The sequence below is a fragment of the Balaenoptera musculus genome, chromosome 7 (genome assembly GCF_009873245.2).
Source record: "Balaenoptera musculus isolate JJ_BM4_2016_0621 chromosome 7, mBalMus1.pri.v3, whole genome shotgun sequence".
NCBI classification, from domain to species: Eukaryota; Metazoa; Chordata; class Mammalia; order Artiodactyla; family Balaenopteridae; genus Balaenoptera; species Balaenoptera musculus.
Genome location: NC_045791.1, coordinates 86616017 through 86634867, shown reverse-complemented (window position 1 = coordinate 86634867; position 18851 = coordinate 86616017). Strand labels below are relative to the sequence as shown.

The window sequence follows — 18851 nt, the reverse complement described above, 5'->3', positions numbered from 1 at the left end:
TTAAAAAGTATTGCTGTGAGCATGCTGATAATTCACCAAAAGCACCTGCTAATAATGTGTGGTACAATTATTACCTACCATTCATTAGAGAACAGTTTCTGAAAGCATGATGCAGTGTTTGCAATGAAGAGCAAAGACTAAATCTGTTTGGCTAACACCCAACTCAATGCCAAGAGTATGTAAATATTTAATCTCTTATCCCCCCAAGAGTAACTTATGCACTCTTGGTGGCATTAATTCTGTCAAACCTGTAGACCTGAATGCACTGAAGCAAGAATTTTCTAGATGAGCCCATTCTGGTCTGAAATTTAACTTCAGCTTCTAGAAGCTCATAGCATTTCCATAGAAACAGCTCTCTTATGAGATAATTGGGCTTAGAGATCTTGATTCTCTCATATTGTAAATAGTGAGTAAGTTCTCAAATGTCATCGCAGGGTGGGGAGGCGGTGTGCAATAGTATCTTGAGACTTTGTCAGATTCCCCCTTACGTTCCAAATGAAGTGTCATGGGTAGTGTCATTGACCTACACCAAGAATAAGCTAAGAGATCAGTTTCAGGGATTTTCATGGAATATATAGTCATCTGTGTTCAATATATAGAAGGGTATTCCCCCGCTTTTTCATTTCCTGTTGCATCTTTAGATTCTTCTGTGAGTACACTTGGATGTGTGGGGTGGGAGTGGGAAACTTTGTGCTGATTAAAGATTAGAGATTTGGCCTCATTAAATAGAAATGGATAGAAAGGGAGGTAGAAAAAGTAAGAGAAAGTATGAGAGAGGAAGAAAGTTTTGGTAAACCTGGCATGTTCTAAATTAGAGGCCAGGATACAAGAAGTGGAAAAGTGTGGTGCCAGCCTCCCCACTGCTTGGCTTTAGAATCATTAGATGCCAGTCACATTGTCTGTTTCTAGAACAGGATGGAGTAAGCCCAAGGGAAAGGCAGTCAGTTTGGGTTTTCCATCAGCATAATAGTTATGTTGATACACATATAAGGAATCTGTCCCTCAGAGCTCCTTCTCCAGCTGACAACACCCTGGTCTTGCCTGGTCCTGGATCTTATTATACTCCTTTTCTACTCTTTACCAGAAATGGTAAGTACCCAAACTGTCTCCACTACAATGATGCTTTTAAGGGTTTGGTTTTGTGGTTTGAGATTGCTGTAACAAGTAGCAAAGGCAGGTCAACATCCTCTGAATATCTGGTCCAGGAAGGCTTCTTTTGAGAATGCAATCATGACTTTGGACTTGTCATTGCGTACGTTGGGTGCATTCATAATTTCTAGTTTGAGTTTCACTGTGCCACCAAGTTAGTGCCATTGTCATTAACTTCCATGCCTTTTATTAGCCACAGTGAAGGTCTCACTCATAAATTCCAAGCAGAATGTTCAAAACTCTGTTTGTATCTGAATTTCCACAAGGAAGATAGAGGCAGCTGACCATAGCTGAGCCTTGAACTTGAGATCAGCTAGAACGGGGTGTATTTTTGGAGGTTACCCAAAGTGGAAAGCCAGTAGTATTTCAAATCCAAGTCAGTTTCCTGAAGGTGGTTCAAGAGTTGGTGCCAAAGAGACCAGATGTAAACTCAGAGTTCAAGGTGTGAGAGCCAAGAGTCAGGGAATGCAAGAAAATTTGATTGAAGTTAGAGCAATCTAGAACAATTGAGGATGGTCTAGATAGAATGATTTCCAAGAATACTATTGGTTGTCTGTGGCCAGCAGGGGGAGGTATCTATTAGGTATGTTATCGTTGACAATTCCAGACCATTCAGTTCAAGTTAGAGACTGTGCAATTGAGAGAGATAAGAGGGAGGGTGGGGAAAGGTGGAAGAGGTTGGGGGGTACTGGACTTTGATGTCTTGAGTGTTCTGATTCTGTTATTCTCCCATTGCATTCTACAGATCTAGATTAAATACTTTGCAATATAAAATAATAATGTCTAATAAATATTTTTGATGTTGTCCCTCTAGCTTGTTACTTTATTACTTTACTCCAAGACAAAAAAGCAGAAAATGTGTATACTTAATTTCATTAGTAGAGAAAAATTCTTCATGGATTTAGATTCTGGACAAAAATAAGAGTTTTCAACAGCTGTACCTAAAGGACTGTACCTCAAGATGGTGTTCACGCATTAAAGTCATGCTGTTTTTCGAAAAGTTCCCTAGATGGTCTGAATTTTTTAACCTAAAACATGAAATGTTATTTATCTATTTATCTACTTTTGCATCTTATCTTTTAGTACAAGTTTTCTTAGCAATGAAATATAGTGGGTTTTTAATTTGAGCTGTTTAGTTAACATATGCCTCTTTTTTGGAGAAAAAAGAACAGTAATTCCACTTTTGTTTTGCTCTAAAGATATTTTACTGTATAATTTTTGATATGCTAAGTGACTCAAAATATGCTCTTCTCCTATGCTCATCTTTTCCTTTCATTTCCTTTAAACTCAAGACGGTGCAGCATAAGCTAGCAGAATTAAAAACACACATTTGTGTAACCAGAGCTTTTGTGGACAGCTGTCTCCAGCTGCATGAAACGAAACGTCTGGACTCTGCCACTGCTTCCATGGCGAAATATTGGTATGCATGCTATGGTAATTAAAATGTGGTGTTTGCACAGATTGTTATGGAATTCTTCCAACTTGAAACTCAGCCTTGAGGGTCTTAAAGGAAGAAGGCTAAGTAAATGAACACTAGCAATAAGAACCACCTTTTTAAAAAATGCTGAAGGGCCCCATTAAACATATTTATAATGTGCTAAAACTTACTCAAGTTGGTTTTTAACTTTTAGCTTGCCATTGAAAGTAAAATATTAAGAGACTAAAATAAGATGACTGATTAGTTCATTCAAGTAGTAGTTTAATCTCAGATTATCTGAAGAGTGGCAGTATAGTGAGATCACAAAATTACAGAAATACTTAGAGTCCTGAGATAGAGTCCCAATTCTTTCATTAAATAACTGCAATTAAATTAAATTATTTCTGGGCCAACATTTTGATATCTGTGAAATGAGTAGATTGGGCAAGATTTTTCTATTTAAGATGTTCTCCAGATCTAAGAGAAATTTCTGAAGATTTGACTCTCCAGTCAAAAGTTGTACATGCTCTATTAAGCAAAAGGAAAAAAAAATGTCCTATAGAATGACTTTCGTTTGTGTTAAAGATGATTAGCAATGGTATTAAAGATGTGTTAATGAAAAAAGACCCCTATAAGGCTTTTGTGTATTTTAAGATTTAAGAACATAGTTTAAATCAAATTCTGGAAGTGGGTTTTGTTTCCTCTTTTAAAAACAAACATTCTCACATCTCATTAGCCCAAAAATAACCTGGAAAAAATTCCTGTCATTATTCATTAACTTGTGTTCAGTTCAGTCAGAAGTAGAATGGGGAAATATGCAGAATAGTGGTTTATGTAATGATTCCAAAATAATAAAGTTGCCAGGTTGAAAAGTCATGTAGAATTACTAGAAACTTGCACTTTTGGGGGAGACGTTTTACATTTACATTTATAGCAAGTTTTTTGACTAGTGGGAAAAAGAGTAAAAATATTTTAGATAAGATATTTTTGGAAAAAGATATTCGGATGGCTGTTGGCCTTACTGTTTTTTGAAAACACCAGGTTTATAGACATACTGGTATTTCATATTGGAGGAGAGGGAGCAAGTAGTTTTAACCCAGCAAATATTTTACTAAAATACTCGCCAAATACAAAAATGTATAGAATTCCAAATATCATTGCCCCCTGAATCTTGTCTGTTAATCATTATATTGTTACTGTATTTCTCAGGAACATCCTGACCTGTCCTATGGCTTGAGTTAAAAATTATTTTTTATAGGAAAATATGTCTATGCTTACCTTTTCTTTATATTTCCCACTGTTGAAAGTAAGTTGAAAAGATTTTGAACTAAGTTGTATTTTATGTTAAGATGAATAAAGTCCCTACCAGTCATCTCATGGATTTTAACAATAGTTAAAATTGTTGTGATAAGATCAGAAAAGGATATTTCTCGAGCACCTTATATTAATATACGTATACTTCAGGAATAATAATTCCCAAATGATCGTCAATAAGTTTCCTATGTGATAGTAGGTACTTTAATAGAGGTCTGCCCTCTTAGGTTTCCACTTTTACTTTCAGTTTATTTCTGAAAAAAAGTTTTTTTCAGTTACTAAAATTCAGAATTGCAACCTTTAGGTAGGAAGTGACACATTTGAAGAAAAAAAACACATATTACACAAGGCAAAAGAAAATAGATGACTGTATAATTATTCAGTTAACTTAGATCACATAGAGAATCTGAATAAATTAGACCAAATTCAAGTTTTCACTATATTCTTTTCAGGCTTAAGGTAGCCAACACCTAATAAATAGTCTAAGCTTTCTGCATTTTGTTTCTAGACTTACCAAAAACCCAGCCAGAAGTATAATTGATGAAGAAAGCATTTGTTATATGAAAATTCTCTTGAGATTTATTTCACATGGAATTTATATCAGTCTTCTCTGGTTGGCTAATATGCCTAATTTTAATTGTTTGATAAATGTAAGCATTTAAACAATCATAAATAATTTGTTTCCTGATTGTAAAGCATCTCATGAAAATTCATTTCAAATGTTCCTTTTCTGCTTTTTATTTTGGTCATCTAGGGCATCTGAGTTACAGAACAGTGTAGCTTATGACTGCGTGCAGCTGCATGGAGGTTGGGGATACATGTGGGAGTACCCAATTGCAAAGTGAGTATGCCTGTTGTGTTACACTCTTCTGGGTGGTGTGAAGAAAAAGGAAAATTTCTTTAACTGTCCTTTGTACGTTGAGTACAAAGGGAAAGGAGGTGCAAAACCTTTGTATTTTTCAACTGACTGTGGAGTGTGTTCAAGTAGATAGAAACAGCTTCATGTTATCAGCTCACCACTAGGATTTTGTCATATTTTTAAAAAGTGAAGATGTACTTCATTATACAATATACTAAATATAAATGTAAATAAATATAAATATATAATATACTAAAGCTTTATTTGAATCATTATACAGAGGGATTAATATCCCTTTTTTATAGTTGAATAATATTTTATTATAATTGATTATGGTTAATTATTCAGGTTTTTTCTAGTTTTTTACTGTGACAGTGCCTCAATAAACGCCTTCATACATTTATCTTAGATACATGTGTGTTTGATTACAACAGGACAAAGTCCCAAAAGTAGTACTGCTAGTTCAAAAGTATGCATATTTTAAATTTTAATGCATTTCCAGATCATTTCCTCCAGTCTGCAGCAACTCATACTCAAATGAACAAAGTCTAAGGATGACTTCCTCTCCTAAGCTATGAATGTTATTGTGTTTTAAACTTTAAGTGAATCTAATGGGTAAAAAATAGGTTATTATTCTTCCTTTAATTTGCATTGACTATTAGTTATTTTATTTTGTTTTATTTTATTTTATTTTACTGTAGTAAGAGCACTTAACATGAGATCTACCCTCTTCACAAAATTTTAAGTGTTCCATACAGTATTGTTAACTGTAGGCACAGTGCTGTACAGTAGGTCTCTAGAACTTATTCATCTTGCTTAACTGAAACTTTATGCCCATTGATTAGTAACTCCCCATTTCCCCCTCCCCTTAGCCCCTGGCAGCCACCATTCCTCTTTGAGTCTATGAATTTGACTATTTTAGATACCTAGTATAGGTGGCATCATGTAGTGTTTGTCTTTCTGTGACTGGCTTATTTCACTTAGAAGAATGTCCTCAAGGTTCATCCAGGTGGTGACATATTGCAGAATTTCCTTCTGTTTAAGGTTGAATAGTATTCCATTATATGTTATACTACAGTTTCTTTATCCATTCATCTGTCCATGGACATACAGGTTGTTTCCACATCTCGGCTGTTGTGAGTTATACTGCATTGAACATGTGAGCGCTAGCACCACTTGGAGGTCTTGATTTCAGTTCTTTCGAATAAATACCTAGAAGTGGGATTTCTGGATCATATGGTAGTTTTATTTAATTTTTTGAGGAATTTCCATACTATTTTTCATAGCAGCTGAGATGCACCACTTTGCATTCCCTCTAACAGTGTGCCAGTATTGCAGTTTCTCCATATCCTCGACAACACTTGTCTTTAGGCTTTTTTGTTAATAGCCATCCTGACAGGTATGAGATGATATTTCATTGTGTTTTTGATTTGTATTTCCCTGGTGATTAGTGACACTGAGCATTTTTTCATATACCTTTTGGTCGTTTGTATGTCTTCTTTCAAAATATCACTTTTTTAAAACTAAAAAAAAAAAAAAAATAGACATTACAGAAAAATTAACCTGCATATAAAAATGATCTAAGTTGTCATGTCTTAAATTTTTTGTTGTCTATTTTTCTCTAAAAATAAATCAAAAGTATTATTTTTTTCTAAGTAGAATTCGTACTTCCTTCAACTTTAAAATAAATTAAATATAGCCTTTTTATTGTATAACATATGGATATTCTTGTTATCATTTCGAAGCAGTACCAGTTTGTCAGTAGGCAGCATCCTCTTCCATATTTCTTCCTCCATCGCCATAATTTCTTCTTTCCCTCTTCCTATAGTCTTTTGCCTCAGTAATCTCTCCATGGCATTTCTCCTCCTCATAGCAGAAGATATATTTTTCCTCTTATTTGGCAATATTTTCAGTTTATAAAATTTTCTCAGGGAAGTTTTTGCTATATAGAGAGAAGTCCAATTTAGTTTTGAATCTGAGAATGAGAATGCTATGAGCTTCCAAAAACTTCTTATAATTCTAATCTAAATACAGAGTATCTAAAAGAGAAAAATTATCAAACTAGTATTCAAATTTACTTTCAAATTTATCATTTTGGCAAACATAGTTGAAAACATTTGATTTGCTTATAGTCCTTAATGAGGAAAATCAACATGTTATTCAACTTACATTAAAAACAGAAGCTCCAGCATAGAGCTTCTGTTAGGTATAATTTACTAATTTTCTGTAGCCACTGGGCAGCTCAGAAAGCTTTAATCACAGGGTGTATATAATTTATACCTTTTTTATAAAAACTCAGCAACAAGTAGGGTTTTTCCTTCCTTCAGAATGTAGGCATGAAGTAGCTAAATGATTTCCTTTTCTTTATCAATCCTTGGACTTGGATTTTGGTATATCCTTTCAGAACTACTTCAAACAGGCCTTAATCAAAAGCAGATCTATTTTTTTTATCTTTGTATAGTCATGAAATCAAAGTAAACACTGAATTATGCTAGCACAAATTAAATCATCTCTGGAATTTTTCCTGTGTGTTTTCATGTTTTATTCATAATATTAATCCACCTTATTGACAATATTCAAAATGCTAAGAAAGTAAAATAATAATGGGTGTTTATATTTTTCTACTTAACTGTGCTATTATAACTGCTGCAGGGTATGTAGACATGTCATGGCTCAGTGCTTGTCTAGTTTGGTTCGGTTCCTAAGAAAGGCATGTTAGGTGAAGAGGAGTCAACCATCTGCATGGTCCAAGATTAGAGCGTAGCATAAGTCTTGGTCTCTGTTTTCTCAGAGGCAATTCCATCAGGTCAATAGCAAGCAAAAATTGTAACTTGATGGCTTATTTGAAATCCCTAGTTTCAATCTGAGAGACTTACATTTCCTTTCAGGAATAATAATCCCCTTCTTGGCCAGCTTGTTGGTTTGAAGACTGTATGAACTTTTAAACTAGGCTGCTCTTTCTCTCCCCAAAGACATAGGGAAGGAACTTTTCATAAGATAACGAGAGAGAGTAGTAGGATAATATCAAAAAAGCTAATTAGATACATTAGGCAGTATGTGGATGAAGTGTACAGACTTTGATGAGATAGAAAAAAAATCATTCTAATTGTGTTTTTATATCCTAAGATTAAGCTATATTATTTGTGTGTGTGTGTGTGTGTGTTGCTGAGTCTTGGTTTCACAGGTCAAAGAGGTGCTTTTTGCTTTTTGGTTTTGTTTTATTTGTTTGTTTTCTGTTTGTTTAAAAATAACCAGTCTTAAGCATGTGAGTTTACTTCAGTCTTACTCATTAGGCTTGGGCCTATGACAAGTGAGGCTTAAGTTTTGCCATTTCAAGACCTGTCTGCAGTGCTAGGAAGAGCGGCCTGAGATAGAGAGCTTCATCACTGTGGGGTTAAACATTCTTCTGCTGCCATTCTCTGTTAATTTTAGTTGATGACTGAATTTAATCAGTAACCTATAAAAGGGCTACTGATCTCTGTCCATTACCTACTCCATTGGAACTTCTTTAATGTGAAAAAAAATATGCCCAACCTGATCCAAAAATGTCTAAAAGCATTGAGATTGCTGAAGTAGGCTGAAATGCCAGGTAAGTCCTCTAAATGAAAGTGCTAGATTTTGTGGGCAACAATGGAATCTGTTCAAAAGAAAAAATATATTTGAAAACACATATGTCTCTAGATTTCAAGTTTCATAAGAAAGTAGCTATTGAGACTCTAAAATTCCTTTGTAATACAGGAAATCAAATCAATAAATATTTACTGAGAGCTCACTGTTTGTAAGGTACCATGGTGAACGTGGACAAGGAAAAATTCAGAATTGGTCATGCTCCTAGAGAGCTTGCACATTTAATTTGTCTCAAATTAAATTTAAAAAAAAATTTAATGCTTGAAAAAAGTGCCTTTGAATTTGTCTACTAGAAAAGTCCAAAGCTCAATAACTAATCTTACATTTCTGGGCCAATGAAAATGTTGAGATGTAATAAAAAAGATACTTGCCAAAGTGGCAGGATACCTACCTTTTCATTCCAGGCTGCCAATGATCTGTTATGTGACCATTAAATAGCAACCATTAATTAGTATATGTATTAACTTTTCAGCATCTCAGTTCCCTTACCTGCAAGACAATAATAATATTTATCCTCCCTAATTCCAGAGCTGAGAGGATAAAATGAGATGAGAAAAGGTAAAACCGACTGTATAGTGTTATGGTTGCTGTCATCACTACCAAAAGTGAATTCCTTCTTGTTTTTTTATGGCAGTATACTCAGCCACTCAGTATTTCAACCTCATACATTACTGAAGTGACTGTTAATCATTTCCAAAAAATAAGTTACTTGTTAACTTTGTGAAGTAATATTTTCTGAAGCATCAGTTTATACTGCTGATGGCAGCAGTAGTGATGGGAATCTAAAGGATGTTAGAAAATACGTACTTTCTTTTCTCTTTTGTTTTTTATAAAACCAGTAGATTTCAGCTTTTGGGGAGAAACATTAAAGGTAACAAGATATTAAGACATTCCATCCATTTCTAAATTTACAATTGCCCTTTTTGGAATGTTATTATATGTGCTGAATTTTACAAAATTAAATCAAAAGAAACATACTTAGAAATGTTATTTTGAATTTGTAATCTCTTCAAGCAGACTAAAACAAAACTATACAAATGATCAATATCTTAATAGAATTTTATAATTATACCAATCTAGGGTGGATGCCATATGGAAAAAAAAGTAATTTACGAAGAACTTTTATTGTTTGGATTTCATTAAATGAACACTTTAAAGTAATTAATAGTTACCTGGTGAGGCAGAATTTATAATTTCTAATATCTTTTGTTTATTCATTCAATCATCTTCTTATTTATCCAGAGCTTATGTGGATGCCCGAGTTCAGCCAATCTATGGTGGTACCAATGAAATAATGAAGGAGCTAATTGCAAGAGAGATCGTCAGTGACAAGTAGACATCTGCCCACATCCTGGAATCCTATTACAACTAATCTGGTTTTAAATCTACTCAAGATAAAATACAACCTGGAAAGGGAGGGAACACTAAACATGTTTTTATATGTTCTCTCTACAGAGAAAGAAATCAAATACAAATACAAGATTAACACAGTGGGAGGAGAAATCTTTGAATCCAAAGATCCTAAAGTTTTCCAATATAAAGTTTGGTAGGATCCTAAACCTTTCCAATTAAAAGGTTTAACTTTTAATTTTTTATATAGCTAAAAGGCAAGGTTTTCTGATTCTAGAAGCCTTAATGTTTCATTTATCCTTAAAATTCTAAAAGAGCGTAGTCACTTAGATCTTTAAAGTTGAGGCAGAAATAATTTTGTTATTATACTATAAAAATGGGATTAATAATATTTACAGCACATTGACTTTGAAAAGGAAAAATAAATATAATTTACAATGCAAAATACGTTTAGCTATCTCTTATTCCAAATTCCCCCGAACAGTGGTTTCTACCACCCTATCCTAAACCTCTGTTTTTAAGTAATGAAACACTTTCTTCAAGCCAAAGCTTATGCCGAGTCCTTGTGAAACCCTGTTGCGTGAAGAGCTCCTCTGGTTGAAGCAGGAAGCCTTCCTACGTTATGGCCTTAGATTCACTAGGGCTCAGCTAAGCAAATCCCCACTAGAGAATGCCACTGGCTGCCTCAACCACTGACCCCTGGGCTCTCAACAGATTTCCATCCCAGTTTAATTTCTAGGAGAACACAGAATAATCCATCATCCTTTAGTTTCAAGATACTGGTGTATTTATAGGTATCAAAACAGTGACTTTTATTTTGGAGCAGTGTAATTTTTTACTTAATTTAACAGATTTATACTTTGTGTCATCTATAAGCCAGGCTGTTAAAAATATGATGAGAAATATGATTTAAAAAATTGGCAAGATCCCTGCTAATAAGTGAATAAATAAGTTGTAATAAATAAAGTAAGAAGCAAGTAAATAAACAAAATAATTTCAAATAATGATAAAGGCAGTAAAGGAAATAAAGTAAGCATTTAAAATAGGAAAATGAGGAAACGACGTTCGGTTTGAGACTATTATCAAAAAATAAGCCATTGATTTGTAAACTGCTAGCATCATTTTAGTACTTGTTTTTCTCTGCATATATTGCTGAGACAGTGAATAAAGTAGTTTTTAAATGGAAATAAATAGATGTATTCTTGTTTAACTTAGAGAACCTAAACATTTTATTTGGTGGTGTGGGTATTAAGCATTTTTTTTTTTTAATCTTGGGGGGTTTTTTTGTTTTTTTATTTTAAATTAATAGCTACTCTATTTATTTATTTATTTATTTATTTATTTATTTATTTTTAGCTGTGTTGGGTCTTCGTTTCGTGCGAGGGCTTTCTCTAGTTGCGGCAAGCGGGGGCCACTCTTCATCGTGGTGCGGGGGCCACTCTTCATCGCGGTGTGCGGGCCTCTCACTGTCGCGGCCCCTCCCGTTGCGGGGCACAGGCTCCAGACGCGCAGGCTCAGCAGTTGTGGCTCACGGGCCCAGTTGCTCCGCGGCATGTGGGATCTTCCCAGACCAGGGCTCGAACCCGTGTCCCTTGCATTAGCAGGCAGATTCTCAACCACTGCGCCACCAGGGAAGCCCTAAGCATTGTTTTTTAATGCAGTCTTTACAACTGGGTAGAGCAGAGAGTAGAGAAAATACTTTGATACCATTCTATCCTAGTCTTATATACCTTCAATTTGCTCTTGAGTCGAAGTTTGTATGATTGCCAACTTGAGTTCTTGCTTGGTAAATACCATGCAAAATTGGTTAAAATAAATTCTTATTGGATATTACTGTATTTGCCACTTTCACCTCACTCCTACTACCAGGAAACAATAGAGAATTAGACCAACCACCCCAGCCCCAGCCCCAGCCCCTTTCCCAGTCTTAAAGGAAACTAGATTTTAGGAATTAAACATCTGTAGGATAAACAGTAAAGTAACATATTAGGAAATGCCTGCTATGTAGAGGTGCACAAACCTAGGTTTGAATGATGACTCTACCATTTAGCAGCCACTGGACCTTGGGCAAATTATGTAACTTCTCAGGATTCTTTCAGGTGCAAATGACAAAGAAACCCAATTCAGACCATCCTAGGCAAAAACTTTGAGTGTGCTAGCTAAAATGAATTGTAGAGTAGCTCATACAATCTAAAGAACTGTAGGAACTCATGTCTCAAGGGCCTGATTGAGGTAGAGCTAGGAATAGGTTCTTGTAATTTTTATATATCAGAGAGTGAAAAGATTTCTAAGGTAGGATATTTTCTTGGAATGATCCCTGAGATCTGTTTTCTATCTCTTCTAAGCTAGTTGTTTATCTTGCAAATTCAGTCTTCTTTTGCACCCCCAAAAGAAGCAAGTGTTGTAGCATGAGCTTACAGCAAAAAGCAAAACAGGGAACTCAGAATGTGTTCCTTAACCTTCTATTTAGTTTTCATTTCTTAAATAGCTAATCTTCGTGTTTTGCTTGTATTGCTTTGATAGTTGTCCCCTAGGGAAGGAATTTATCATCTGTATCTCACACAGTGCTAAGTGCTCAAGAAATGATATATAATAATAATGCTCAAAGGAACAGACTGGACCCGCACAGCAAGAAAGCCACACTGTGTAAATAATTAATGAGAATCAAAAAGCCTGAGTAATTTTGGGTTTTGACTGAGATTTTTAGAATCATGATTTTTGCCTTAAAATTATTTTTGCCCTTTATTTCTTTGATGTTGTCATTGAAAATGACAATATATAGAAGACGCTGTTTTGATTTGCTGTTTTAAAAATCTAACTGCAAATCTTTACTAATCTAGTAATTTTAGTAGTTTATTGCTCAAGGTATAAGATTTCTAGGAGACTGTTTTTTTTCATATGTCAGTATTATTTTTGCCACACACAGCATTTATTTATTTGGAGTCATTGGAAAGATTTGACATTGAGATGGAAGACAACTGTAGGCCTGTCATGTCTACTGCTTTATAATAAATGTTGAAAAGGAGTTTTACGCTATTTTTGAAATCTCATTATCATGAGAAACTTTAAGAAAAAATTACAGAAAAATTCAAACACTCAAAAATAGTGAAGATAGTGTAATGAGCCTCTAGCTTAAACATTTGCCAGTGATCTCCCTCACGTTTTTTTCTCAATAATTTTGAAGCAAATCCCAAACATGATCCTATTTCATACACATATATATTTCAGAATGTGTATCTAACGTATATCTGATGAAGTTTTTTTTTGTAACCGCAAGGCCATTATCATAATTTTAAAACTTAAATTTAAAATATAGTTCCAAATTAACAGTAAAGTTTTCTCAGTTGCGTCAAGAATGCCTTTTGTAGTTGGTTTGTTCAAATCAGGATCCAAGCAAGGCCCACAGACTGCATTTTTTGGTATTGTCTTCTGTATCTTTTATAACAGTCTTCCCTTCTCTCTTTTTCCTTCTCCCTTTCTTTTAAATTTTATTTTTTAAATGAGCATACAGCAAATTTGCTTGTTTTGGGTATATATACATATGATAAAATTGCCTTTTTTGGTACTCTGAATTTTAGCACGTATATAGATCAGTGCAACCACCACAATCAGGATACAGAACAGTTTCATTAACCCCAAAAACTACCTCATGCCCTTTATAGTCACATCATTCGTGCTTCTCTAACCACTGGCAACTACTGATATGTTCTCTGTTACTATATTTTTGTCATTTTGAAACTCATATAAATGGAATCATATAGTATGTAACCTTTAAAGAACAGCTTTCTCTTAGCAAAATGCATTTAAGATTCATTCATGTGTGAATTAATAGCTTGTTCCTTTTTCAGTGGTAAATAGAGTCCAGTGTGTGGGTGTACCACCGTTTATTCATTTCACCTGCTTAAGGACATTTTGATTTGCTGAGATTAAATACCCAGGTGAGGAATTTTGGGATCATAAAGGTAAATGTATGTTTAACTTTATAAGAAACTGTCAAGCTGTTTTTCCAGAATTCCTGTGCCATTTTGCCTTCCCACCAGCAATATGAGTTCCAACTGTTCTGCATCTTCTCTAGCACTTGTATTTTTTTATTTTAGCCATTCTAATAGATATGTAGTGGTATCTCATTGCAGTTTTAATTTGCATTTCCCTAATGTCTAATGATATTGAACAGCTTTTCATGTGATTATTTGCCCTTCACATATCGTCTTTGGTGAATTGTCTGTTCAGATCTTCTGCCTGTTTTTAGTTGGGTTGCTTGTTTTCTTAATATCGAGTTTTGAGAGTTCTTTATATATTCTAAACTGTCAAGCACAAGGCATATTCAGGCTGACAGATTCAGCCAGTAAAGAAACAATGAGCCCTTTATAGACTCAGTGTTTTGCTTACATAGGGAGTGCAAAGATGATTAGCCAAAGGTGCCAGCCCTCTGTGGCCTTTGCACAGGATGACACAAACAAAAGAGGCCAGGTGACTGCAACGAGAATGATGGGATACTCCTGCTGAGGATCCCATTCCATGATGCTGCTAATCAGTTTTATAGCTGCAGATTTGCCTTAAGGATGGTGAGGCAGAAAGCCTCGTACCCCACCAGAACCTGAAAACAATGAGAAACTGCCTAATGACAGCCCCCTGGGTAGATAGGGAAGCGAGTGAGAAATAGCACTGTAGCAGCGCCTCGCGCGTCTCCCATGCTCTCCCGTTCCAGGAGGGTCACAAGGCATTCTGTCATTCTGTCAAGATTCAGCCGCCGTCCAAGCCTTGCCTATGTGGCCTGTGTGGAAACCTGCAAGGTCCTCAGGCTCTGGCTGTTCCCCTAGAGATACAAGTCCTTTCTCAGATATGTGATTTGTAAATATTTTCTCCCTACCTGTAGCTAGTTCCTTCATTCTTGTAACAGTGGGTTTCATAGAGCAAAAGTTTTTAATTTTGATGAATTTTGATTTATCAATTTTTTCTTTTATGGAGTACATATTTGGTATATCTAAGAACTCTTGGCTCAAACTCAAATCATAAAGTTTTTCTCCTGTTTTCTTTTAGGAATCTTATATTTTGTGTTGTTCACTTAGATCTATGTTCCATTTAGTAATTTTTTTAAGGGTGAGATTTATGTCAAGGTGCTTTTTTTTTTTTTTGCATATAGATGTATAGATGTCTAATTCTTCTTATAGCACTTGTTGAAAAGAGTATCTTATTTTCATTGAATTGCCTTTGTACTTTTGTCAAAAATCAATTGACCATATTGTGTGGATCTACTTCTGGACTCAGTTCTGTTTCATTGTGTATCTTCCTCTTTATCTTAGTTACAGTAGCTTTATAGAAAGTTTTAAAATCAGATAATGGATGGGATTCCTCTAACTTTATTCTTTTTCAAAATTGTTTTGGCCATTCTGATTTCTTTAGCTTTCCATGCAAGTTTTTAAATCAACTTATCTATATCTACAAAAAAAAAAAAATCCTGCTGGGTTTTGATTGGAATTGCAGTAAATCTATAAATTTGGAGAGAATTGCCATTTTTACTTTGCCGAATCTTCCAATCTGGGAATGGGCATGTCTCAGTTTATTTAGATCTTTGATTTATTTCTTCAGTATTTTGTAGTCTTCAACATAGAGATCCTATATGTGTTTTGTTATATTTATAATTAAGTATTTCATTTTGGCAGGGGCAGCTACTGTAAATTGTATTGATGCTTAATTCTGGTTTACAGTTGTTTATTGCCAATATAATTTACTGTTCTTTGTTGACCTTGAATCCTATTGTCTACTAAACTCACTTATAAATTCTAGGAGTTTTTTTGTAGACTCCTTAGGATTTTCTACATAGACAGTAATGTCATCCATGAATAGGGACAGTTTTATTTCTTTTTAACCTGTATACCCTTCATTTCTTTTTTCTTTCTTTCCTTCCTTCCTTCCTTCCTTCCTTTCTTCCTTCCTCCCTTCCTTGTTTCCTTCCTTCCTCCCTCCCTCCTTCTCTCTCTTCCTCTTTCTCTTTCTTCCTTCCTTTCTTTCTTCTTTTCTTTCTTTCTTTCTTTCTTCCTTCCTTCCTTCCTTCCTTCCTTCCTTCCTTTCTTTCTTTCCCTTCCTTCCTTCCTTCCTCCCTTTCTTCCTTCCTTCCTTTCTTTCTTTCTTTCTCTGTCCTTCTTTCTTTCTTTCTCTTTCCTTCTTTCTTTCTCCCTTCCTCCCTCTATTTCTTTCTTTCTTTCTTTCTTTCTCTTTTATTGTACTTCCTAGGACTTCCACTACAGTGTTGCATAGGAATGATAAGAATGGACATGCTTGTTTGCTTCTGATCTTAGAAGGAAAACATTCAGGCTTTCACATTAAATAATGGTTTCTTTAAAGTAGATTTTTAGTAGAAGGTTAGATTAGATTGAAGAGATTCCATTCTGTTCCTAATTTGATGAGAGTTTTTATCATTAATGGATATTGAATTCTGTCAAATATTTTCTACATCAATTGATATGATCATGTGGTTTTTTTTCCCTTGGATTATTAATTTAGTGAATTACATTGATTGCATTTTGAATATTGATCCAACCTTGCATTCCTGGGATAAACCCCACTTGGTCATCATGTGTCCTGATTTTTACATATTACTTGGTTCTATTTGATATAGTTTATTGGGAATTTTTGCATCTATCTTCATAAGAGATATTTGCCTGTAATTTTCTTTTCTTGCACTGTCTCTGCCTGGTTTGTTATCCTGGTAATGCTGACCTCATAAAATGAGTTGAGGCTTATTACTTTCTTTTTCCTCCATGCCATTGATTTGTTGGAAAAAACCTGGTCATTTATTTTATAGAATGTCCACCATTATTGATCTGACTGATTTCTCATGGTGATTTCTAATTTAATCCTCTATTCCTTATGTTTCCTGTAAACTGATAGTTAATGCTGGAGGCTTGATTACACTCAGGCTCAATATTTTTTGCCCTGGAAACTTAATAAGCAGTGCTGTGAATATTCTATTGCATCACACCATGAGACATAATATCTAGTTGTCTCACTTTTAGACACACTGAGATTGATCAGTAGATTCAGACAGTATTAGTCTTATATCTTTGTAAAATTCTCTATCAACATTTTACCTAATGGTTTTAACATCCATTGATAGTTATTTACAAGATCTATTATTTAATTAGGAGTTGTAAAGGATGACTTTCTAATTTTCTAACTCCTTTTTGCATTTATCAACTTTCATAAAAAAGAACTATCATCAACTTTTTGAATAGCTGGGTACTCTGGGAATCAGAGAAGACACAGAAGTGCAAGAGGTTTGTTGAGAGGTAACATCTATCAAAGATGGACAGGGAAGGAAGTCATATTGGGCAGAGCTAAATAAAGGAGTCTTGGGCCATGAAGCAGATCTGACAAAATCTTGTCCAATCCAAGGAGGAGCTCTGGAGTAAAGGCTGCCCATTAGAGGAGTCCCACATTTGGCAGAAATGGTTAGTCCCTGGTTCTGCGCTGCTCAGTCATTGTCCAAGGACTGCCTGGGGTGGGGGTGGCCTTGGCTCAAAAGCTAATGTGAATCCTAAAGGTACTAACAGCTGGAGGCAAGTTGTTTCCTGAAGGGAGATCTGGGAGTTGCACCTACATGGCTGCCACATGCTGACATAGAATTTATAAATAAAAGGCAGAATAAATTCTTGATTTTTTTTCCTTTTATCAATTTTTAGAGTAATGCATATGTGCCCTAAGAACTTCTGATGGTAGTGATTTTTAGTATAAGTAAGAACTCATGGATTTTGGAGATGTTGATACATTTTAATAATTACAGTCATTATTCTTTTGGGTACATAGATAGTTTCATCTTAGGCCAATAAGAATCTCTTCAAGTTTTTATATTTTTTTCCTTTTTATTATGGAAAATGTCAAACATACACAAAAGTACAGAGAATCGTATAATGAACCACAATGTATACATCACTAAGCTTTGACGATAATCAACTTATGACTAATCTTTAGTCATCTATGTCCCTATATACCCTCTATTCTCATGGATTATTTTAAAACAAATGCCAGACATCATGTAATCCTGAATCATTTCGACATGATGCCTTTTTTTTATGATAGTGTCCTTGGTCTCTGGCACAACAAAAATTTCCATACCCATTGTACACAATTTCTGCCCTAGAGTTGAAATCAGCCATTTTCCCAAAGATCCCTAGTTTATTTTAGTCGGGTTTTTCTAGTTTCAAGCTATTACCAAATTTATTTGTTTATTTTACATTCTGTTTCATGAAATTCCTCTTGAAGTTATTTTGATTACTAAAAATTGTATTTCTTATTCAGTCTTTTTCTTAAATTTAAACTCAGCAGAAGTTTACTATATCCCAAGAGAAGTTATGTTCCATTTTGCAGTAGAAAAGTATATAGATAGAATGTTTTCTGGTGCAAGAAACAGAAAACCTAAATCAAATTTGGCTTTAAAAATTGATGAAAGGGCTCACAATACTAGAAAGCTCAGAGATAGGGCAGACTCAAAGCTGGTTGACTGCACAGCTTAGCTTTTCACTAAAGACCCACTTTACCAGTTTATTTTCATCTTTGTGTTCTGTCATTTAGAGTGTAGGGCTAATTTTAAAACTGGCTTCTCTAATGGTGATGGGATGGACTTTCTTATTCATATCTAGAGTGAGAGAATGCACTCCTGCCCAGTATTTTGGGCATAAGAGCTGAAATTCACTCTCATGGGGTTCGTTTTAGTCCCATGCCCATCTCTGAACCAGTGATTGTGCGAAAGGAAATGGAATGCCTTAATTGGCTTAAGGCAACTGGGCTCCACTTTGGGACATGGAGATAGGATTAGATTCACTCAAAGCACATGAGCTGGGTGGAGAGCTGCGTAACAGCATGAAAAACAGGAAAAATGTTAGGAAAGGGAAATTGTGGAATAGAAACTAAATTAGGCAACTAACAAATACCTACTATAACAACTACAAACTAGACCTGGTTGTTAGGATCGGTGCCTGAAGACTGTCACATATTTTGACATGACTTTTGTAGTAGAGTTTTAATTTTAGTCCATGCACAGATCTCCTTTCTGGGCACGTGAGAAGTTTATATTTCCTGGTTCCCTTGTCCTTGCCAGTGGATTGTGGGTGGAAGTGTTGTACCCTGTGGCAGGAA

At 34.9% G+C, this 18851-nt stretch overlaps 1 protein-coding gene across 1 annotated transcript in view; it reads left to right on the top strand.

Moving 5' to 3' along the window:
• Positions 1–10899, top strand: part of ACADL (acyl-CoA dehydrogenase long chain) — a 39086-nt gene extending 28187 nt beyond the window's left edge. The window contains exons 9-11 of the mRNA XM_036857926.1: positions 2442–2569; positions 4635–4721; positions 9609–10899. Of these exons, the coding sequence (XP_036713821.1) occupies positions 2442–2569; positions 4635–4721; positions 9609–9702 (309 nt within the window). The 3' untranslated portion in view covers positions 9703–10899. The remainder of the gene's footprint in view (positions 1–2441; positions 2570–4634; positions 4722–9608) is intronic.
• The last annotated feature ends 7952 nt before the right edge of the window (positions 10900–18851 follow it).